General features: G+C 61.5%; 7 protein-coding genes across 7 annotated transcripts in view; all 7 read right to left on the bottom strand.

Annotated features, from left to right (window-relative positions):
- Nucleotides 1-342: 342 nt before the first annotated feature.
- LMXM_20_1410 (conserved hypothetical protein) lies at nucleotides 343-3144 on the bottom strand (the record flags this gene model as incomplete). The annotated part of the gene is made up of 1 exon (XM_003875154.1): nucleotides 343-3144. One exon carries the CDS (start codon nucleotides 3142-3144, stop codon nucleotides 343-345), a length of 2802 nt encoding a protein of 933 aa, XP_003875203.1.
- Nucleotides 3145-5124: 1980 nt separating this feature from the next.
- Nucleotides 5125-6657, bottom strand: LMXM_20_1400 (putative axoneme central apparatus protein; the record flags this gene model as incomplete). Its single annotated transcript, XM_003875153.1, has 1 exon — nucleotides 5125-6657. The coding sequence occupies one exon, from the start codon at nucleotides 6655-6657 to the stop codon at nucleotides 5125-5127; it is 1533 nt and encodes a 510-aa protein (XP_003875202.1).
- An 832-nt stretch (nucleotides 6658-7489) lies between these two features.
- LMXM_20_1390 (conserved hypothetical protein) lies at nucleotides 7490-8848 on the bottom strand (the record flags this gene model as incomplete). The annotated part of the gene is made up of 1 exon (XM_003875152.1): nucleotides 7490-8848. One exon carries the CDS (start codon nucleotides 8846-8848, stop codon nucleotides 7490-7492), a length of 1359 nt encoding a protein of 452 aa, XP_003875201.1.
- A 1213-nt stretch (nucleotides 8849-10061) lies between these two features.
- On the bottom strand, nucleotides 10062-13805 carry LMXM_20_1380 (conserved hypothetical protein; the record flags this gene model as incomplete). The annotated part of the gene is made up of 1 exon (XM_003875151.1): nucleotides 10062-13805. The coding sequence occupies one exon, from the start codon at nucleotides 13803-13805 to the stop codon at nucleotides 10062-10064; it is 3744 nt and encodes a 1247-aa protein (XP_003875200.1).
- A 2385-nt stretch (nucleotides 13806-16190) lies between these two features.
- Nucleotides 16191-17492, bottom strand: LMXM_20_1370 (putative RNA-binding regulatory protein; the record flags this gene model as incomplete). The annotated part of the gene is made up of 1 exon (XM_003875150.1): nucleotides 16191-17492. One exon carries the CDS (start codon nucleotides 17490-17492, stop codon nucleotides 16191-16193), a length of 1302 nt encoding a protein of 433 aa, XP_003875199.1.
- Nucleotides 17493-19474: 1982 nt separating this feature from the next.
- LMXM_20_1360 (RNasePH-like protein) lies at nucleotides 19475-20695 on the bottom strand (the record flags this gene model as incomplete). Its single annotated transcript, XM_003875149.1, has 1 exon — nucleotides 19475-20695. One exon carries the CDS (start codon nucleotides 20693-20695, stop codon nucleotides 19475-19477), a length of 1221 nt encoding a protein of 406 aa, XP_003875198.1.
- Nucleotides 20696-21897: 1202 nt separating this feature from the next.
- Nucleotides 21898-21937, bottom strand: part of LMXM_20_1350 (putative coatomer beta subunit) — a gene marked incomplete at both ends in the record, with an annotated part of 3000 nt that continues 2960 nt past the window's right edge. Inside the window, one exon of the mRNA XM_003875148.1 lies at nucleotides 21898-21937. This exon is cut by the window's right edge and continues 2960 nt beyond it. Within this exon, the coding sequence (XP_003875197.1) occupies nucleotides 21898-21937 (40 nt within the window).

The following is a 21937-nucleotide window of genomic DNA, read 5'->3' as shown; positions in this document are numbered from 1 at the left end:
GGCGCCGGCATGCGGCGGTGGCGTATACTGCGCAATCACTGTTACTCCTTCGCCATCACGCATGCGTAAACTTGATGCGGCGGGACAGCAGGTAGGCACCCCTGTGTTGTCTGTTGCTCGTGTGTGTGCGTGTGTGTGTCGATGCCTTTCTCTCTCGCTCGTTATGTGCACGTGCGGTGCCTGCGGTGAGCGAACATTCTCAGTGGCATCAGCAACAGCGTCAGGGGCACGACCCCATGTGGCCACAGTGAAGCTGCGAGGGGTGCGAGAAGGACCCAAGTCGGGGAGAAAGGGGGGAGGGGGCTGCGCCAACACGCAGGTGACCATCAGCGCCGCCCCGTCTCACAGGCGTGCGGTGCGAGGACGAAACTGCAGGGAGGTCGCCACAGAACTCGCGTTCAGTAACCGCTCCGCCTCGGCTGCCACCTCGAGCTCCTTCGCCAGCACCAGCGGTCGCTCCACCCCGTCGAAGAGGAATGTGGCTTCACAGGGCCGCAACGACTCCTGCGCCGTCAGCAGCCAGTCCAGTAGGAGGTGCGGCTTCATCGCCTCAGTGATGTGCCCACTCGTACCCTTGGCGTCACTGAATGGAAGAGTGCGCGCCTTGCCAACGGAGGGGACCGACGAGGTGGCAGCGGGGGGAGTAGGCACGCCCGTGCGGCTCTGCACCACGTCGCTGTACGTCTCAAGCAGCTGCATCACGGTGGAGCGCCGGGGCTGGGCCAACATGCCTAACGGCGCGAAGGTGGTGGTGGCCCCGTGCGATGCGGAGGAGTTGTTTAGGTAGTCGTCGTGTTGCTGGTGGTCCGTGGACAGTGAGGCGGTTGCGTGGCCCTCGTCGCTGCCGTAGACGCGGGTCACCTTGAAGGATGAGTTCGAGCCGCCCGTGGTGGCGCACAAGTCCACGAGATTCGGAGACGCGATAGCCGAGGATCGAGATGGGACCAACGGTGAGTGCGGATGTGCCATGGGGGAGCAGGGCGACGAGAGCGACGCTTGCGAACCACCGGCAACCCCAGAAGCACGCGACGAGTTCGGTGTAACGCCTCTGCACCTGTGAGTGGTGTAGGTGGTGGTTTTAGCTGAGGTAGAAGTGGAGGGGTGCCACTCCACAACCAGGGCCGGTGGCGGGGCGTTCAGGAGCCACACCAACCACTCGACAAACTCGGCGAGTGGGACAGAGTCGCCAACATGTGGTGAGCTGATGCGGTGATCTCCGAGAGAAGCGTGGTAGTGCTGCACGGTGAGACCAACGGTGCTCTCGCCTTGCAAGACAGCGTACAAGGCCGCTGCCAGAGCGCTGGCTGGATGGGAAGCGTACTGGGATGCCAAGTGCGACGATGGTGGCGGGCACACCGCCGTAGTATCAGCGGTGGCGGCGGACAGCCAGGCGTGTGTCGTGGCTGCTGACACTGCTCGGGCGCTCATGCCGAGCCATTCACGCTCGTCGAACTGCAGGTGGATCACGAGGGGCCCTGTAGGGCCCAACAGCACTGCCTGGCCCAGCACCCCCAGAGCTCGGCAAACGCCACAGCACACCGGCGGCAGCCGACAGGGGGCAGCGCCTGTGCCGCTCAGCCACGAGGAGGCGGAGCGCACACTGGACCACAGCCCATCGTGGCCGTGGCCGCCAGGACGCACCAAAGTGGGAGAGTCCTCCTCCACCAGGCAGCCACCTAATGATGTTGCGGGATGCTGATGCTGTTCACGCAGATGCCGGTGCCGCTCGCAACTGGCCTGCATCACTGTTGGCCGTGGCGGCTCGCGGTGGGCAGCGCATAGTCCCGAGCCTGAGATCGGCGTATACGCGCCGCGTCCCGCCACCACAGGCGCACCAGTGGCGTCCAGCTGAAGGCCACCGCCTTTCTCGGGTACGCAGCAAGCGATGCCGCGGCCGTACTGGTAGTGCGCCGTGAACGTGTCGCGCGGATGCGCCAGCCCCAGCGATGGGACGCCACCCTCCATCACGATTGTGTCGCCCAGCAGTATCAGCGTCGAGGCATTACTGCCCACCATGGACGAGGCGCAGAGAGGACACCCCGCAGGGCGGCCGAGAGCCGTGTAGCGCGGATCCTCGAGGAGCGCAAGGAGGGCCTCTCGAGCCTGGTAAAGCCTTCGATGGCTACACTCGTACTCACCGGAGCCGGTGTGGTTCAGCCAGCCGAAGCTGTGGCAATTCAGGAGGAGGAGGCGTGAGATGCATTCCAACGCCGGCGCCGCGCTTCCACACCGCTCGCCATTGCCAGCAGCCGCCGTGGTCGCTGGGACGACACGGTGGCGGTAGACGTAGGTGAGCAGGATGCTGTAGAGGCACCCAACCCAAGGCAGGTGCTCCGCACCACCGCGCAGCACCACGTACTGGCCGTCGTGCGTGACAGTGTGGTGGCCGTAGGTGAGAAGAAGATGAACCGCGATGGGGGACAGCAGGCGAACCGGCTCGAAGGCGTCGTGTGGGGAGCCGCGGTACTCCCAGCACTGCTGCAGCACGCGGGCCGTGTCTAGAACCGCCAAATCAACAGACACCGGCGCCGCCGGTGTCGCAGCGACGGGGCCGCTGCTATCGTCGTTGCGAGCCCTGGCGCCATGGGGCATGGCAGGACTCGCCGAGGTGTAGCGTGAAGCGGTGGTGTACGACGGAACGGTGGTGATCTGCTGGAGGTTGCTCTCCTCGTCCTCCTCTGCATTACTGCCGATGCATCCGTGATCGGGCTGCTGCTGTGTCGAGGCGACTGTATCAAGATACATGAACACCTCCTTCAACAGCGAGGTGAAGCTGATGTGCTCCGTGCGGCGCCGCTTCCCTCGGTGAGCAGACTCGGGCAGCGGGGAGGTGGCCGACGGTCGGCCCTGCTCCGCCACGGCGTCCCCTCCGCCGTGCTGATGGGATGCTTGCTCCCTGCTCTGTTGGCCGCCGCCGTCGCCGGCTGGTGCCTCGCTGACATTTCGCTGGGACATGGTGTAGCCTATCGGCGGCAGAGATGCACCCCATCTGTTCCAGTTTACATGCAGCGTCACCGGCGACAGCGATGCTGAGTCGGCGCTTGCACCGCTGGCTGTATCGTCGAGCTGAATGAGCGGTGGCGCTTGCAACGCACGCGTTGCAGCGTATCCAGCGACGCTCTCCGGCACCATCGTCAAGGCCATCGTCTCCTCCCCTCGTCGCCCGCTCTTGCGCGAGACACAGTGGAAGGGCGGTAGCGTGGTCACGACAGTCTGCGCCTGTGGGGGCAGCGGCTCCGCGCTGTAGACCGACGGGGGGTCCGGCGGGTTCATTCAAGGGACAAATAAGGCAAACTAGGTTTCGGTGTCTGTCCGACCAGTGCGGTCGTAGAGAGAGCGCGGAAGGGAAGTTGTGCACGAGGAGCGAGTGCGCGTGGGGTGGGAGGTAAGACGCCCTTGAGGGAGCGCCGGTCTCATACACCGGCGCTGATCTCCACACACACACACACACACTAGCACGCACTGAAGCGTGTGTCTCTGGAGGGGGCGGGTCCGCGTGTGACTGTGTCGTCTTTTCCTCCCTTACACTACCGCCTCGGCACACACTCTCTCTGCGGATCTGCAGACGCGATGCTGCGGCGAAGCTGTTTCTGTGTGTGCGCCTGTGCGTGTGTCGGTATATCGGTGTGTGCGCGGCTAGGTTTGCCGGGGCCAACGATGAACGGTGGCGCGACACTGGAGAAGGGGGAGGAGAGTTGGTAGTGCAAGCACTGACGCACGCGCCACACAGAGAGACACCCACATACACGCGTGAGCTGCCCTTGTAGTGTGTGATGTCATGGATGCGTGCGTGTTGGGTGCGAGGAGAGCAACACAGAACTCAGCGTAAGAGATGAGGAGGAGGTGAAGCTGGAAATGGCGAGCGCTTCAAAACAACGGCGCATCATGCGCTTCTCGTCTCTTGTGGCTGCCAAGCTTGGTTGACACGAGCACCTGTCACTGTGCCAGCCACATCGAACGCACGCACCCTCTGAGGGTGTGCAGCGTGACCCTGGTGCCTCGGTGTCTCATCACTAGCGCCGCACGCACAGAAGTATACCGCGTGCCCCTTCCCCCTCCCCCTCTCATCCCCCAAACTGTCGCATACGTTTACAAAGAGAGAGGGAAGAGGAGGTGTGGCAGCTCCAGTAACGGCTGCCGCAGCAGTGCTCGCGCGGCGCGCACACACACACACACACCGCGACCAGTCGCACGCTTGTTAAACTCCTCATTGCGTTCCTTTCCGCACCGCTCACTGCACAGCACAGACAACACCATTCAAAGTGAGGGAGGAGACGACTCCGCCACCCCCTTCCTCCGACTCCTCAACCGCCTCCCCCCTTCCGCGCTTTTGCCGCCTTCGTCCTTTCTCACGTCGCGCGTCAGGACGAGGAGAGGGAGGAGGCGGTGAGAGAGGGCCGAAGAGGTGAGCAGCTGCAGAGCCGAAGATGCAGCGATCACGTGTATCTGCGCACGTGCCTGTGAGCGGGGGCGGCTGAGGGGAGTGAGACAGACGTAGAGACACGCGCACGTGCTTCCTGACTTACATCAGCGATCACAGAAAGAGTAAAAGAGAAAAAGGAAGCAAGCCAAGAGGAGAGGAGGCACCAGCCGCCGTGGCCGGTGCGCGGCTGCACCCGCTCTCCCCAAGCCTCTTCGCGAGACGCCAATGCCAGGAGAGGCGAAAGAACGACTCAGGGAAGCGGTAAAGGCCACGCGCCTCTTGGCACTCTCTCTCTCGCTGCCTCTCGCTCTTTTTATATCCATCATGTATATGTACATTGTGGCAACAAGGGGGAGGGGAGGGGAGGGGAGGGGAGGGAAGGATCACCACTCCTCCTCCCTCTCCTTCATCATCACACAGACGCACTCCAACACAAAACACAAGCGTCAACGGCCAACCCAACAACACAGAAGAGTCGCCAACTCTATGGTGGCGGACAACACATGCATACGTGTATATAAACAGTAATGTGCAGCGAAGAAGGGGGGCACTTCGATGACGACGGCGTGTACCGACGACACAGCAGAGCAGGCAATGACCGGAGGAACACTGAAAGCCAAGAGGGCGTGCGCGACGAGCAGCGTGCATGGGCGTGACTGTGCCGAAAGGCCCGCTGAGCATCCGCGACGCCTCCTCCCCCGCTAGTGCTGCTGCACGTGGTAGTTCTCGATCTTCTCGATAAACGTCTGTGCGTACTCTGGCGAATAGTATTCTACAATCTCCGGCGGGAAGCAGCTGTTGATGATCTGGATGGACTCGGCCAAGGAACTGCCCGGCTCAGCCTTGATGCGCTGCACCGTGGCCAAGCCGCGGTTCGCCACGAACTCGCGCTTCGCGGCCACGTCGGTGGGCAGCACCTTCGCATATTGACCGCAGACGTACTTGAGGACGTCCTGCGGCGCATCGGGGTGCAGCAGCGGTTCTAGGGCGGGTAGGTAGACACAGTGCTGGATGATAGCCTTGAGGGCGCGCTTGCTCTTCGTCTGCAGGTCGTCGGAGCTGCTGGGGCTGAGGTACACGTCCAACAGACGAGGAAGCACGTTGCAGTCCGCCACCGCCTTGGCGTGATCGGCGCTATGGCGGCCGAGCTGCCCCAGTGACCACGCCGCGGCGGCACGTATGTGGTCTTCGGGCTCTTTCTCCAACGCGTCAGCCAGTGGGACGATGCCGTGCGCAACGATGACGGCAAGCGCCAGCGTCTCGGAGAAGGCAGAGAGGTAGCCAAGAGTCATAATGCCCGGAAGGCACGTGCTGCTTTTCGTTGTGCTGGTGTATTCCACCAGTGCGCCCACGCCGCCGGCGTTCACCACGAGCTGGGCCAGCTCTGGTGTGTGCTTCGCAATCTCTCGAATGCACGTTGCTGCGTTCTTCTGCACCACCTCATCGCTGTCGGCGAGCAGCAGGAAGATCTTTGGAAAGATCTCGCCCTCGACGACCAGCTCCGCCAGCTCAACGCTGTGCTTGGCGATCTGCGCCAAGCACTGGCACACCTGCCGCTTCAGCTTCGCGTCGCTGCTGGCGATGAGCGGCGCCAGGTGGGTGATAGCGTCCTGGTCAACAATGGACTGGGCCAGTTCTGGGCTGTGCTTCGCGATATCGCCCAACGTTGAGGCCGCCACTCGCTTCAGGGACAGCTCCGGCTCCTGCACGCACAGCACCAGCGGCGGTACAGCGCCTTTGTCCACCACCTCCTGCGCGAGATCTGCGTTGTGGCGGGCGACGTAGCCTAGCGCCCAAGCGGCGCTCTCCTTCACGGTCGGATCAAACTCCTCCAGGCAGCCGACGAGCGCCTCCACCGCCTGGCTGTCGGCGACAGCCTGGGCAAGCTGCGGAGAGTGCCGCGCCACGCTGCGCAGGACAAACGCGGCAGATTTCTTGTAGAAGCGATTCTGGTCGCCAAGCGAGTACACCAGCTGCGTCAGCACATCTCCAGACACGACGTTCTCGGCCATCTCCTCACTAGAGTTCGCGAGGCGGCCAATCGCCAGTGCGGCGGACTGCTGCACCGACGGCACGCTGTCGAGCAGCAGTGGGCGCAGCAGCTGCATTACACCCGCATGCTGCAGTTGTTCGATGTTAGCTGGCTTGGAAGCCAAGTCTGCGATCGTCTGCACGAACTTGACGCGTGCCTTCTGGTACTCGTCGAAGGTTTGCAGAATAACCCGATTCGACATGCTTTGTTTGGCGGACGGGAGAGGAGGGAAGAGGGCCACTGTGTAGCGCGGATACGTGTCCCCGTGTGCGTTGTATCTGTGTAAAGGGGCGCGTGTGTGCACGGCTATTGAGCAAGGGGGAGGGAGTAGGATAACTTCTGCAGCGACGTCAGCAGCAGCCGCAGCGGCAACAGAAGGAGGGCAAGAGGGGCAGAGACAGAGAGACAACGATCTGCAGGGTGGCAAGCGGGGATTGGGTGGAGGGACCCAGGAGGGGAGAAGATGCGGAGTACAGCACCTAGAAAGGGGGCAGAGAGAGAGCGACGTGCTATTCCTCAATGATGGCGGTAGTGCGCGCTGTCGTGACGGAGAGTGAACTAAGCATGCATTGATGCATGAGTGCTCAGGTGAGCCAAAGATCACCATTCATCATCAGTGCCGCTGGTACCACGCCACCGCGGCCCCAAACATAGAGGAGGGAGATAAGAGAGGGGGTGACAGGGGTAGTGCCCATGCGTTAGTGGCCGCCTTCCCCCGCCCCACCTTCCACTCTGGCTCAGCCCACAACCATGGCTGGCATGCCAATGCCATCTCACGGCGACAGTGTGGCGCCTCCTCGTGCGTGCGTACACATGTTCCAGGAAGAGTTCGCGCATCACCGTAATGCGTGCGTGTGTGTCTGCCTGCATATGCGCTTTTCGGCGCACTGTCTACGATAGTGAATTGAGAGCGGGTGAAGCAAGGCCGACGGAGACGGAGAGAGGCGCAGCGTACGCACAGACACGCGCGCACGCACCGGTACTCCTTGACAGACACGTGGGTATGTGCATGTCTGTTTCTGCGCGTACTTCTTCTACGGTGCACGCTGCTGGCATTGCAACCGGTACAGCAGCTCGTTCATGCGGGCTCGTTCCGCCTGATGCTGCACCGCGTTCGACAAGAGCTGCTGCTGCATCAGCTGGAAGAGCTTCTGCACTTCTACGTTCACAAGGGCCACCGCGGACGGAGTCGACTCACGGTGGAGCAACACCGCATCCAGCTGGATCTGCATCGCCTCCCTGGCGCGCGCCTCCGACAGATCAAGACGGCGCTGCAGCTGGCGCACGGTGTCGCGCAAATGAGTGACCGACTTGTCACCAGCCGCATCCCCATCAGCGGTACCGTCGCTGCAGCGGTCTACCCTCTCGCTCTTCGTTTCGGCATCCCTCTGGCTCGGTGGCACCTGGGCCGGTGGTGCCGCCGTTGCCCCGCTCTTCCATGCCTCGGACCGGGATTTGTCAGGGGCGCCTTCGCAGTTGGTGGCGTTGACCGCACCGAGCGGCGACGAGGCTGGGCTGGGAGTCACAGGAGAAGCAGCCCCCGCAACGCGGAGCTCCTCCCGCAGTTCCCGAACGGTTTTCTCGGCCGCGTACAGTCTCCTTGTCAGTTCCTCCTTGTGCGCCTCCAGTCGCCTCACCTCGGTCTCTAACTGACGCGATTGAGCCGCAGCGACCTCAGCCGAGGCAGTCGCAGGTGCCGCAGCCTTCGAAGTCGATGGGAACACTGTGGGCTGACAGGAATGGGCACCGTTTAGTCGTGAGGCCGAGGGCGCCTCGCGCTCTTTGGCGCTCCCCTCTTTCTCCCCAGTATCTCGTACTCCCGCCGCCTTGGCCTCGAGCTCCGCGTACTTGTGCGTCCATGCGTCCACTTCGTTCTCCAGTCGTCGCGATCGTTGGTGAAGACGCTGGGTCACCGCTGCAGCGACGCGCAGTTGTTGACGCAGCTGAAGTGGCGAGAGAGACTCGAGCTCGGCATCCGTGTACGTCTGCAGCCCGGCACCGTCGTCGGCTCTACCGCTGCTGCCAACGCGTTGGAGGCTGTGCAGGCTGCTGAAGCGCGCCGCATCAGCATTGGGAGCTGCCGCAGGCGTAGACGAGGTCAGACGGCCATGGGTGTCTAGCGCATGTTTGTGGCTGGACGGAGCGGTGGTGCGATGCAGCGTCGCCGGCAATGCTCGGGTTTCCGAGGTTGCGTGCGCTACCGACTCGGACGACTGTGGCAAAGTCGAGGTGCGCATGTTTGCCTGCAGGTTCGCGAAGAGGGAGAGGGCGTGTTGTGCCTTGGCTGTGTAGGACGCGTCCCCGCCAGCCGCCGACTCACTCGCGCCACCATTGCCGGTGGCACAAGTGATGTCTGTGTCCGCTGTCAAAGCGGACACGGGTGTGGTGCGCATTGGGAAAGAAGAAGCGAGGAGTGCGGTCGCGCGGACGAGGAGTTCTGAAAACAGGGCAAGTCTCCCCCCCCCAACGTCGTCTAAGGCTGTCCTCGCTTTGTTGTTCTCTCCCCTTTCCCCCGAATTAGGGTTGTACCTGCAGCAACCAAGTAAAATTCGTTGAAAGAAAGATATGTTTAGCGGTGTTGGCACGAGAGAGGCGGAGAGCGCAGTCGTTGATCTGGCTATCACGTGTGAGTGTCTCGTCGTATACCTCCTCGGGCGGGAGTGTGGGTGCCTGCATCCGCTGCAGACCGTGGCAGACAGAGGATAATCCAAAGGAGGTGAGTGATCCTTGACAACGGAGAGCACGACGAAAACGTCTACGATTTGCTCACACAGCCGTGGTGCATGGAGCTGCGCACGCGCACATGCACGTGCCCTGAAGAACGCAGACGCGCTGCACTCCTCTCATCCCATCCCCTCTTCTTCGCTTCGCAGACGTCCGTGATCCTCCTCCATCACACTCCGCACTTCCCACCCCCACTCTGTGTGTGTGTGTGCACGTGGGGAAGCGGAAGCTGGTAGAGGTAGAGCGAAAAGTGTGCGCACATGCAGAGATGGACAAGTGCCCGCGTCGAGTCGTTCCAGGTGGTGATGGGCCGAGAGACGTATCGTCAACTGTGCGAGCGCCAGATCATCACGTCTACACGCGCAGAGTATACGGGAGTGAAACAATCGAGAAGTTTCGAGCCCACGTCGTTCTTCCGCCCATTATCTCAACGACCGCTGTGTGCACAGCCGTGGCACCAGAAACATCATTCAAGTATGTGCCTTAACATATTGTGTATTGCGGCCCTCTACCGGCCGGTGCGCTGGCACGCTGCCTGCAACGGCGTGGCAACCCGCTCTTCTTTCCTTATCAACTACCGCCGCCTTCATCTCTGCGGGCATTCGTCGTGTCACACGCGGAAGGGCAGACGTGGGCGTGCCACACACACACACACACGCACACACACACACACACACCAGAGAACGAAAGCATAGACGTGAAAGGGGCAACGTGCACAAGTTCGACAGACACGCAAAAAGAAAAAAGCACACGCCAACGCACGAACGGGCGAGGGAGGTCGCATCGGTGGAGGTCTGCGCCACCCGCAGCAATCCTGGTCCCCCCCTCTTCCCCCCTCCCCTTCGCCTTGCTCTCAGTCTCGATCTTCCTCCAGAGGATGCCCTACGTTTGTCGATAGATGATTGGAGAGCGAAAGGCGCGTGGCGGCGACGCCGCGGCGGACGTTGTGCTTGGGCACCGCATCGGTGCTCTTCGAACAACACCAGTTCCTACCGCTGCTGGTGGTGCACTGCCAGTAGCTAGCGAGCCGGTTCGGCGAGATGGAGCCGCCGGCGCCCGTGCCCACGCATAATCCGTCGTTGCATTGCCGCGCCCTGCAGCAGACGCCGGCATTGTCCACGCTGCCGCCCCGCGTGTGGGTGGCCAGGCATCTCGAGGTGCACCAAGGCGGTCGACGGCACCGCCGCCACCGCCAGCAGTGTCCTCTGCGGAGAAGTTGTCCGACGTAAATGGGAAAGAGAAGAGCGAGGACGACAACGGCTCGTGCGGGCCTCCGCGTACGGCGGACGCGTCCGTAGATGTCACACCACCACCAGCAGCTGCGAAGCCGGGGCGCGGTATCGGACTGAGATCGCCCTCACTTGTGCACCACGCCTCCAACAGAGCTGGCTCGTCCTCGCCGTCACCGCCCGCGTAGTCGTCCTCCTCGGCCTGCACGTCCTCCTCCGCGGTGGCCAGCAGCAGCGGTGGCGCCGGCACGCGTGTCTGACCCGCAACACTGCCCTCCCGCCTCGCTGCGCTCCCGCAGGTGATCGTGGAAGAATGCAACATGGCGGATGCAGCCTTGAAGAAGCGCTCTGCTGCGGTAGAGGTCCTCAGGCTCGCCTCAACGGGCGATGGGGATGTGGCGTGTGGCTTCACTGAGGGTGTGTAGGAGGCACTTTCAGTAGGTAGCATCCATAGCGGCGGCGGCGGGGTCAGCGGTCGCGCCTGGCTAACACGCCAGTGCACCAGCTCCTCCACAGACGGGCTGCAAGGCACGCGAGACGGGGTGCTGCTATCCATGGCAGCCGCGCGCGTCGCATTAGGAGTGTGAGCGGTTTTCAGGGGTGGTGGCGTCTGCGGACGGTCGCTGTGCGCGCGATCCTCCTCCTGTGCGTAGCTGCTGTCAGCAACCACGGATAAGGGAGAGGTAGCGGTATGCAACGAGGGGAGCAGTGGTGGCGGCGCAGGCGTGGGCATTGCCGTCGCTGCCACCTCTCCTGTCGCACTGGTTTGCCCCTCTGCGCCTCCTGTAGAGACCGCCACATCAGCCTCGGCGGCCGCAATCGCGCGCACGCACAGCCCCGTTTTTTCCTCCAGATCGAGCGTGCGAAGTTGGTACACAAGCAGCTCCTCGCGCAGAGCATCGTTGCGGCTCCAACTCTCCTCGAGCTTGGTGTGCAGCTCCTCCAGAAGCTGTTGAAGCGTCTGCAAGTGCATCCGCGCCATCGGTGGCAACGTCGCCAGGGGCGGTGGTGGAGGCGGTGCGGCCTCCGGCATCGCGACAGCGGTAGCGGGTTGTGCTGCCATGACGATCTGTTCGTCTGCGTCAGAGGCAGCAGCGAGGGTGGTTGTGGATGTGGTGGCGAGAGAGCCTGGTGAAGGAGCAGTGGACTCCACCAGCATCTCGTTCGCGCCGTCCTCGTTCTGTAACGACGCAGTGGATGAAGACGAGCCTGGCCGTGACGCAGACCTCACAAGCGCGTCTACGCCCACCCGCTCCAGACGGCTGATCGCCTGCTGCAGCGCGGCAGCTAAAACGCTGTTGCGCTCCTGCAGAATCTGCAGCTGCTCCTGCTGGGCCTCCGATGCCAGACGTTGCGCCTGCCGCTCACGCACCAACGCGTCGGCTCGGTCTTGCAAGTAGCACTGGACGGTGTAGACGTCCAACGAGGCAGCGAGGGCGGCACCATCTGCGTTGCTTGTCGGTGTAGAAACAACGGTCACTGGTGCCGTGTCCGTCACAGCACCGTCCGCGCTTGCGCTCCCGGTGGGAAGCAGCCACGTACGCACAGTTCCGTCGGTGGCTACCGACCACGCGCGCTGCATGCAAACCTGATCCATAGGCTTCACGAAGAGTGTGAAGCCACAGCCGCGACGCCACGGAGCCGACGACGCCGACGGAGCGCAGCGGTGGCGGGTAGCACGCAGGAGGTCGACGGCGTCGCGCACCATCACCACCACGTTCGCAGGATCGCCGCCGCTCACCGAGTCCTCTGCATGACCCCTCCCACTCTCCAGTGGGCCAGATGGTGGGTAACTGACGGGCAGCACCTCCGCCACGTTGAACGTCTCTGCACTCCACGCCACCACGCTGCCATCCGCTTGACTCGCCCATACCAGCGCCTGCCCAGGTGAACCGGGCGACGGCACGCTCGTCAGACTGTGCACCGGTGCCGCAGAGGCGGAGCACAGGCAGCGCAGAAACTGACCTGTTTGTGCCTTCCAAATGAGAAGACGGCCGTCAGCGGTGCCAGCCCATAGTTGCCCCGCCGGCACAGTACTCCCTGTGACACAGAGGGCGGTGATAGCCACCTCCACATGTGCAGCGTCGGCGGAGGCAGCGCCGGCCCCACAACCCCTCTGCCGCAAGAGTGCCACGGGCACCCGATACGCACGCAGCACCTCCCACCCCCTCCAGAGCCGGGGTTGCGCGCTGTCTGGAATGGGTGCCCCTTCCTCCAAACTCGTCGAGGTGCCTTTGTTTGCCGCCAGCACGGTGGCGTTCGGGTCGGCAGCAGAGGTTGTGAAGTGGGAGAGAAACACGACGGCGCTCCCTTGCGCATCCGTCTCCTCGTCCTCGTGGCTTGGGGCACCGGCCGCAGAGAGGTGCTGCTGCACAAAGCGGTGGGTCGATAACACGCAGCATGGGGAGCTCGACGGGTGTGAGAGAGCGGCGGCCGTCATAACCACCGGCGGGAACGGTGAGAACAGCGATGCCTCCTCGGCATCCTGAACCCTCGTGTTGCCCAGAAAACGCTCAGGCGGCGACAGAGAAGCGTATCTGGAGTCCAGCAGCAGCACCGAGAGCCGCGTGTCTGCCTCACCCCCTCGACCGGCGCCCTCGCCCGCCTCAGCCATCTGCAGGCACCACAGCGCCACGACGCCGTCGGCGTCCAACGAGAGCAACGCGCCCACGAAGGCGCCGGGTACCGTCGACGCTGTCTCCACTGACGAGGCCGGCGCACGCAGCGGCAGACAACTCAGCAGCGGGGCTTCGTGGAACACACACATGGCGGACGGCAGCTCCACTAGCGACTCCCCGACCAGAACGTAGAAGCTGATGAGTCCGCTGAGCTGACCAGCCACTACCACTGCGCCGAACGGCGCGACCGCTGCGTCGTCAGCTGCTGACGCCCACGCCAAGCACGACACCTCGCCACCATCGCGCAGTTGCTGCTGATGGCGAATGGCGCCAGTCTGCTGCTCGCGTACCCGCAACCACCCGCCCGACTCGGCCGTCACCACGACATGGCCACGTCCTGGTGCAGCTGAGTAGAGGGCAGCCACAACTGTGTTGGGGCACACGAAAACACCGGTGTCAACGACTTCGCTCTGCGGACCCAGAGTGCTGCGCACGCGAGGTGCCCGACGACCTCCACGGCCCGCCGTCGACGCCCAGCGAGCCGCTGCTGGCTCCAGTAAATCGAGAGGCATGCGCGACGCATCGTCTAGTGGTGCGGACGAGGAGGCGGTCGCATCCGTGTGTGCGACCACAGGTGAGGCGTAGGGCGATCGGGCGTAAGATGGGGAGACACGACATAGCAGTGGTGGTTGCTGCGAGGAAACGGGACTTCTTGGCCCACCCGTGGCCGCACGGGCTGACACGTGAGCAGTGCGATGCACAAGAAAGCTAGACGCCATGCCGAGGGACGAGGATGTGGGGGTGCCATTGGTGGCGGCGGTGGCCGTACGCTTGGTACGTGCCGGGGAGCCGCGTTCCGCCGAACCTTCCATCCTCTTCACCCAACGCCCAAAGACGCCTTTTCGTTCACTTTGTTGAAGTCGAGTCCTCTTTCGCCTGTCTCTATGTCTATGCGCGTGTGCGTGCGCGTGTGCGTGCGTGTGTGTGTGTGTATGTGTGTGTGTTACGGTGCGGCTCACATATGCAGGTGTGCGAGCGCATTCGATTCGCGCTCTTGTCTCGCTGGGTGAGGGCCACCTCACATCCCTACATGCATACATGTACGTGCTTGTGTCCCTTTTTCTAAGCGCGGTGGGTGAGGACCCCTGTGAATCACAGGAGGAGAGCGGGGGAAGCTTGTCGAGCTGGCCACATCAATACCGCAGACAGACACACAGAGACACCTGCACCAGTTCTTTCGGCAAATGCCGGGGAGAGAGTGCGCCAACACACGTGCGCTCGCATTACAACAAAAAGAAAGCGGAGAAGAAAACCGGGGCCGTCCCAGTAGCGTGTGGCACATGGTCAAAGAGTGCAGACAAGCAGAGGACGCCACACGAAAAAAAAGCAAAGCGCGAGAGAGGAGGGACGGGAGGGACGGAATAAAGTGCAAGAGAGATGCATCAAGCGCGAGCACAAACAAAATTGAGAGAACACCCCTTCTCCCCTCTCCCAACTGTCCCACACCCGCGATGATGTGCGAGAGAAGGCAACGTCCCAACCCATAAGCAGGTTGGGAGGGTATAGAGTGCGGTGACAGGTCGTCCACTCATATGGAGGCTGCGAGTGATCTCTCATCGTCTTCTCCCTCGAAGAGTCGTGGACCTCCGCTTTCCATGGTACAAGCGGAGGGAAGGGAGACGAGGAGGAGGCAGGCTTGCAAAATCAACTTTTCTTATGTATTCAGGGTACATACACGTCAGTATCTGCATTATATTCTACTTGATTGTTTTTGGAGTAGTGTCTGTGTATTTTAGGGTGATTGGACTTTTTCTTTGTGCGTCAATCCTTGTCCTTTTTTTTTCGACCTGTATTGGCCTGTCTAAGCCAATCCGTGTCTGATCGAGGGTCTCATCACTGGGTGAGGGAGGGAGGGCGGGGGATTGGTCAACGACGGAGCACGTGTGCTCTGCGAAAGTTCGTGAACCGTCTTGGTCGATGTGCTCGAATAAACACGTGTGCAGGGGCATCCTCCTGACCGAGTGTCATGGAGTGCACGCGCACGCAAGCACGAGAAAGGCAGAAAACGCAAAAAAAATGAAGAGAGGGAGAAATGCGTAACACGCCTCCGAGGCATCGACAACGACAACAAGAGAAAAACTCCACCAGAACATGTGTTCGATGTTAGTCTGTGTTTTTTGTTTGTTTGTTTCTTCTGAGGTGGAGGGGGGAGTGTGGTGGGTGAGGGGGGGTCAAAGGTCTCTCTCTCTCACCTCCCCCTCCTCCCTTCTCCCCGTGTAGGGAAGTTTGCACGGCAATTTGCACGGGGAAAAAGGGGGACGGGGAAAGGGGGCACGTGCGAGCCAGCATAGTGCAAAACGGGCCAACACGAAGGCGCAGCCGAGGAGAATGAGCAGCAGCAGAGGTAGCGGAGGAGTGAAAAAAAGAAAGAAAAAGAAAAAAGCGTAGACGTGGATAAACGCCATAAGTGTGATAACGGTTGTCGTGACGGTAGAGGACGGAACAGTCGGGGTGGGGTCTAACCGTTTTGAGCGATACTTGAACGGGCAGTGAGGATGTCTAACAGTAAGAGAGAAACATAAGCTTAAGAGAAAAACAACAACAAAAGAAACAACGTAAATCGTTGTGTTAAGACAGAGATGAATACAGAAACACTGTCGCACACAGACACACACGCACGCACATCTATATATATATATATATGCATACCATATTCATGCTTGTATATATACAATATACGTGTATAGATGTATATAGATGTACATAGGCTCCCATGTATGTATGTATAGATATATATACGTGTGTGTATCGGTGCGTGTACATACACATGTGCGTAGACCATTGTCTCTCCTTTTCTCGTGTCTGTTATCCCTCCCTTCTCTCGCCTCCCCGCGCCACCATGCATAGACACGCGCGCACACCCGCGCAGAGATGCGCACATGCACACGTGCGTGCGACCGGGCCCACGTAGTGGTGGCGCAGGGAAGGCCAGACAGCATTCAGTACACAGCATGCCAACATAAAAACAAGGGGGGAGGAGGTGGTGGTGGATTGGGAGTCATAAATTCCGGAAGAAAACTCCAAGGGTGGGAGGAATAAGGAAAGAAATAGAGACAGACAGAGCCGGACGTCTGCCTACTACGTGGTGTCGCGGCAAGGAGCGACTACTGTGAGAACGGCTGCCGCTGGAGCTGCTGCTGCATGTAGCGGCGCGCAGCAGACGGGTGGCCGTACAAAACGCCGCCTGCGCTGCTGCCCATCGAGTTAAAGGGCACGGTCACGAACCGAGGTAGTTCGTACGGGAAGTGGCGGAAATACTTCGCCTCCGTGGACGCCGATGCCTCGCCTGTTGATGCGTTTGACGAACGTGCGGACGCGCACGCCCTGTACGCCTCGCGAGGCTCTGCATCCAGGTAGGCACGGCATGGCACGGTACGCGGCTCCTCTTGCTGCTGGTGCGACTGCGGGTAGGGATGATGGTGCACCGCACCGCCCGTGTGGGGCGGGCCTGAACGCTTCGCCTTGAGCTTCCCCTCGATCTTCGGCGCGAACTGGCACCCCACCAGTGCGGGGCGCAGGCGGTCCTCCACACGCTTGAACTCCATCGGGTTCGTCACAACGCTGATCAGCGCCTGCACCACAAAGTTCCCGTACAGGTCGCCAACCACCTCCTTCAGGGCGGCTGGGTTGAAAACCAGCTCGTCCAGAAAAAGGCGCCGCACCGCCGGAACCTCGCCACAGCACCGCAGGACAACCTCCAGCACGTTGCTGGAGTGCTTGTTGCAGCTCATCTGCAATATGTTGCCGGTGAAGTGGGTCACAACGTACTGCGCCGCCGTCGTGCGATCGCTGTGCTCGATCGTGCACTGCACCATGTAGTTCGCAAACGCATCCATCGACAGCGCAGCCAACTTCGGCAGCAGCTCGCGCACAAGCTCCGCCTTCTGTGCCGCGTCGCACAGCTCGAACACGCGCATCAGCGAGATGCACCCCTGCTGCGTCGCCGCAAGGTACCCCGCGTTGTCCGCAAGCACGTGCACAACCGCAGACAGGTCCACCTCGCGCCGCTCGAACAGCGACTGCAGCGTGCGCCGCGTGTACTGCGACGTGGTGCACATGTTCAGCACAACCGACGCGTGCATCGCGCCGATCAGCGCCTCAGTCTGCTCCGCGGTGCACGCCTCCACCAGCGTCCGCAGCACGTGGCACCCGTGCACGTCCACCGCCACGTCGCGCAGCCGCGGGCACAGCTCCGTCACCACGGAGTCCAGCACCTCCGACCGCTGCGTCCGCAGCGCCGCCTGCAGCAGCGTCTTGCCCTGCGGCGTGCACGCAACGTCCGCCACGTGCCCCTCGCACGTCGCCCTGAACGCCTCCACCAGCGCGGCAGCAGGCATCGCCGAAAGCCTGCGCGTCCCACACACCGGCTGCGCCACCGGCGCCGCCACGTGCACCGCGGGCGCCATCGTCGCGGCCACCGTCGCAGGCGCCACGCCAGCGCACCCGCGCTCCGCCTCGCAGTTCAGCGACAGCACCGGCACCGCGCCCACCGTCGGCAGTCCAGTGCCACGCGCGCACGGCACGGCAGCAACAGCAGGAGGCGCCTGTTCCAGTGCACCCGCAGTGCCGCAGCTCGCGGGCGCGGGCACAGCAGCCGGCGAGGCGCGCGGCGGCCGCACAAACGTCGCAGCAGTAGCAGCAGCCCGGCCAGCGGTGCGGTGCAGCGGCGGTGCTGCGCCCTTTCGAGCCACCATGGCGCGCTGCGTCGTGGTCCGATTGCGGCCCAGGTCGCGAAGTCCAGCAGGAGACGACATGCCAGTGATCTGCGGGGAAGGGAGATGAGAGTGGGGAGCCGCAAGCAGCTGCCACAGCAGCAATGGTGCAAAGAAAGCGGAGGAGGGTGGCGGCGAGGGTATAAAGAACTGCTGGCGTCCGTGTGTCCGGGGTGTGTGTGGGGGGAGGGGGGAAGCGGTGATGAGGCAACGAGAGAGGAGTCTAGGGAGAAGCAAAGAAGAACGACGACAAGACGGAGGGAAAAGGCGAAGGACGGGAGGACAAGCACGCACAGGGAGAGAGCGATGCGGTGGTGCTCGTGAGAGAGGAGGGGCTGTGTATCTAGTCTATGGAGTGCACAAGTAAAAGAGACTGAAGATAGAAAAAGACAGCGAGAGCGGCAGGAGGACAGGGGTGCTGATGGTTTGAGACCGCAGTGGCAGTGTTGAAGATTGCCCCCGCTCTCTCTCCCTCTCCCTGTGTGTCTGTGTGGATTCTCGCCTGTCTGCCGAGAATGCCGTAGAAGGAGGTAGGTAAAAAAACGATGACGGGGATGGTGGAGAGAAAGAGGCGGGCAAAATGGCGGAGGCTTACCGGGCGCTGGCTGTACGACTCGTGTGTCTGTGTAGGTGTCTGTCTGTGTGCTGGCTACCTTGTCGGACTCCTCTAATCGGATGCCCTCGCGCGTACCCACGCACACACACACACACACAAAGACCCACGAAGCAGCACGGCAGTGGAAAAAAAAAGCACACAAGAGAGGAGAAGCGAAGAGAGTGTGGCACGCGTGTGCGTCTAAAAAAAGAGGCAGAGGCCGATGGAGGATGTAGAGTCTACGAAGGCACCAAAGAAAACAATAGAAAAGGCAGTGAAGTCGTGAAGCGAGTTATGGAGGGAAGGGAAGTCTAACGCAAAGAACGAATGATGTAAGCATGCACGCTTGCGGGTGTGGGTGTGTGTGAGTGAGTGTGTGTGTGAGTACGGGGAGATTGTAGCGAGAAAGAGGGATGCAGTATGTGGGCCTCAACACAATTGTGTGCGGCTGCGGGCGAGTCTTTAGTGAGGCCGTGCTGTCTACCGTGCAGGTGCGTGAGCACGTAAAACGTATGCGGAAGCGAAGAGAGGGCGGGGGTCGATACCGCTGCGTGAAGTGAAGAGAAAGGGGAGATGTGAGAAAGAGCGACGATGCCGTGCACTGTACGTGGTGGCAGTGTCATACTGTTGTAGCACGAAACGTGAGGCGCGGCACCTTTAGCGGTTTGCGGTGTCGGGGATGAGATGTCAACACGCACGACATTTCACACGCGCACATGCTGCGTGCTGACGGATAAGGTGTCTCCTGGCACGGTCGCATGGCCTCCCTGCGATCGGTGTGCAGTCATTTTGCCATGCAGAGAGCTACGCACGTGTGTGTGTGTGTCGATGCGTGCACACACGCTCGCTCCCCCGTACACCCTCCCCCGTCCTTCTTCTCGAAGTTCGCGTACCATGTTCTCCTCCTTCACGCCCATCCCCTATGGGTGCGTGTCACTATCTGTTTGTGTGTGCACGATTATTCGATGTTACTTTACACACCGGATAGCAACAGGGGAAAGGAAACGCCTGCACGGTGGTAACGGGCTGAGCAGCCCGTCTGCATGCGCGTCGATACGCCTGCTGCCCCCTTCTTGAGCTATTACGCGTTCTCGCCGTGGATCAGAGCCTCTTCGCAGTCGTGCAGCATTGCCTGGCAGATGTGCACCGCGTCACACAAAATAGACCAGCAGTCGGTCACACTCAGCGCAGACGGCGGTGCCACGTAGCTGGCGCACCCATCCGTGGCAGATGACGGCTCAGCAGTCTGCAGCTGATACGCGTTGCCGCGGCGCGAAGGAAGCTGCTGGTATCGGAAGTACATCACCTGGCCATTCGCGCCAGCCGCCACATGCACCTGTTGCGGCATGGCCCACTCCTCGCGTAAGGTAGGGTCCACGACGCAGTGGCCAGTCGGCGACACAAGAAGCACGCACAGCAGCGGCATCTGAGCCCAGCTGACAGCCTTGCGATACGGCTTCGAGCGATCCACCTCGACGGACACACCTGCGCCGTCTCCTGGTGCCTTGTGCAGGGTGACCGCCGGCAGTCGAAGCGACCGGAGCACCGCGTGGACGGCGTACGCAATGGCGGTGAACAGGTTACCACCGCTGGATTGCAGGACGTGCACGTCGACGTGAATCATGAAACCGAAGCCCTCGCCAACGTACAAGTCCGCTGCAGGGAAGCCGTTCAGCATATGGTCGCCACTGCTCCCTGCCACTGGCGCCTCCCAAGCTGCGCCAGCTGACGGACTCGACGACGACGATGCCGTGAACGCCCTGCCAGTGCCTTCGTCAGCCTCCTCCTGCACTACCTCAGCCTCCGCCACGCCCTGTTGCTCCTGCACCTCCACTTGCGCGGCGCCGAACACCTGTCGCATAGTCGAGGCCAAAAAGGCGAGATAGTCACGGCGGTAGCGGCTCACGTTGCGACCTCCAACAGCGCTTGCGTACGCGTCCAGCACGTGCGGCACGGCGTCAATGGTGATGTGCAGCTTGCCCTTGCCTGTGTCTGACGCGCGTTCATGCTCTGTACCAGCGCTAGAGTTCGGGCCGGCAGTGGCGCAGCCGTCCACGACCGATGGTGTGGCAGCCGCCAACACGACCGTGCCGCTGGCGTTCACTTCCACATAGCTGCCGTTGTAGCTCTCCTGCGCGTCACCGGCGGCCGCAGCAGCCGGGGAAGAAGGGCTTGTCCGGACCGTGATGTGTACAGGCCGGCGCTGCAGCAGCGTGCGCCCATCTTCGCGTACGTCGTTCGCCACGCCATCTTGAACGGAGCGCACCTCAGCGAGGCTGATGGCTGCCGTCCCGAGCGACATGACACTAACGCCCCTGGCAATAATGCAGTTGTTCCGCTACGTTGGCGTGCTATATGCCCCCGCCTCATCAGACACACACACACACACGTGGTGGGGGTAGCGAGGGAAGAGAACAGCAAAGCAGTAGAGGAAGAGGAGACGCCACAAGTACAAGGACAGTGCAGATGTGAGGGAAGGGAGCACGGGAAGGGGAGACAGTGCCATGCGCATCGGTTGCCATACAGGAGACAGAGAGAGACGGAGAAGTGAAGCCATTTGGCCGCAGGTATCGAAGCCAATGGGCAAAGCGGAACAGCAGAGGCGGCGGCAACGACACCCTTTGTGAACACGCGAGGAACGAACGGTGCACCATACACGGCTATCTTTGTTTTTTTTCGGCTCCTGATCAGTCGCCACTTCCGCCGCCGCAACACGCACACCTATCGGTCAAGGATGATACGAGGAGAAGGGCGGGAGGGCAGAGGCACAAGCAAAAACCTTGCATGCATTTCCCCCGTGGTGAGGAAGAGGGGGGTTACCCATCTATGTGCGTTACACAGCACAGCGCAGCACACCACACGCACACATATCTTTCCTTCCCTTTGCCCTTCTACATTTCCCTTGGTCTCCCTCCCCACGAATCGCCCCACCTTCTCTCGATCTAGCCGTACACTTGAATGAGGCTAAACGAGAGAGGAGACTCATGCGCACCCAAGCGCACATACAGACACAGAGATGCTCGCAAAGTGTTCCACTAAAGTCTTCGGTTCCCACACAGATGTGCCCGCGTGTACAGTCTACGAAGCGCACAGACACACACGCACACCAGCACCCATGAGCCACACGCTGAAACTGGCGAGTACGCCCTGCGCAGGAGGCGGGGAGTCTCGCAGACAGGAAAACAAAAAAAAGAATCTGCAACCGCACGTGCACGCACGCACGCGTGGTCAGAAGCGTCGAGCCAACTAACAGAGGAAAACAGAAGACACAACGAGTGCTGCACACGCACCTAGAGAGGGAGATGGCTGCGCGCGAAAAGAATGGAGAGTGGAAAGAAAACAGGAAAGAGCCCAGGCGGGGAACACCACCACCACCCCGACATCGCACGACACCACACAGACACACACACACGCACAACAAAAGAAGAAATCATACAGACGCACGCCGACGTCCAAGCTCAAGTACATGCAGCAGCAACACACACACATGCACAAACATCCTGCTTACAGCTTTCCGGACTTCTGGAGCATGTTCAGCTTTTCA

Source organism: Leishmania mexicana, chromosome 20, assembly GCF_000234665.1.
Source record: "Leishmania mexicana MHOM/GT/2001/U1103 complete genome, chromosome 20".
Taxonomy (NCBI): Eukaryota; Euglenozoa; class Kinetoplastea; order Trypanosomatida; family Trypanosomatidae; genus Leishmania; species Leishmania mexicana.
This window is presented reverse-complemented; position numbering and strand designations above follow the sequence as displayed.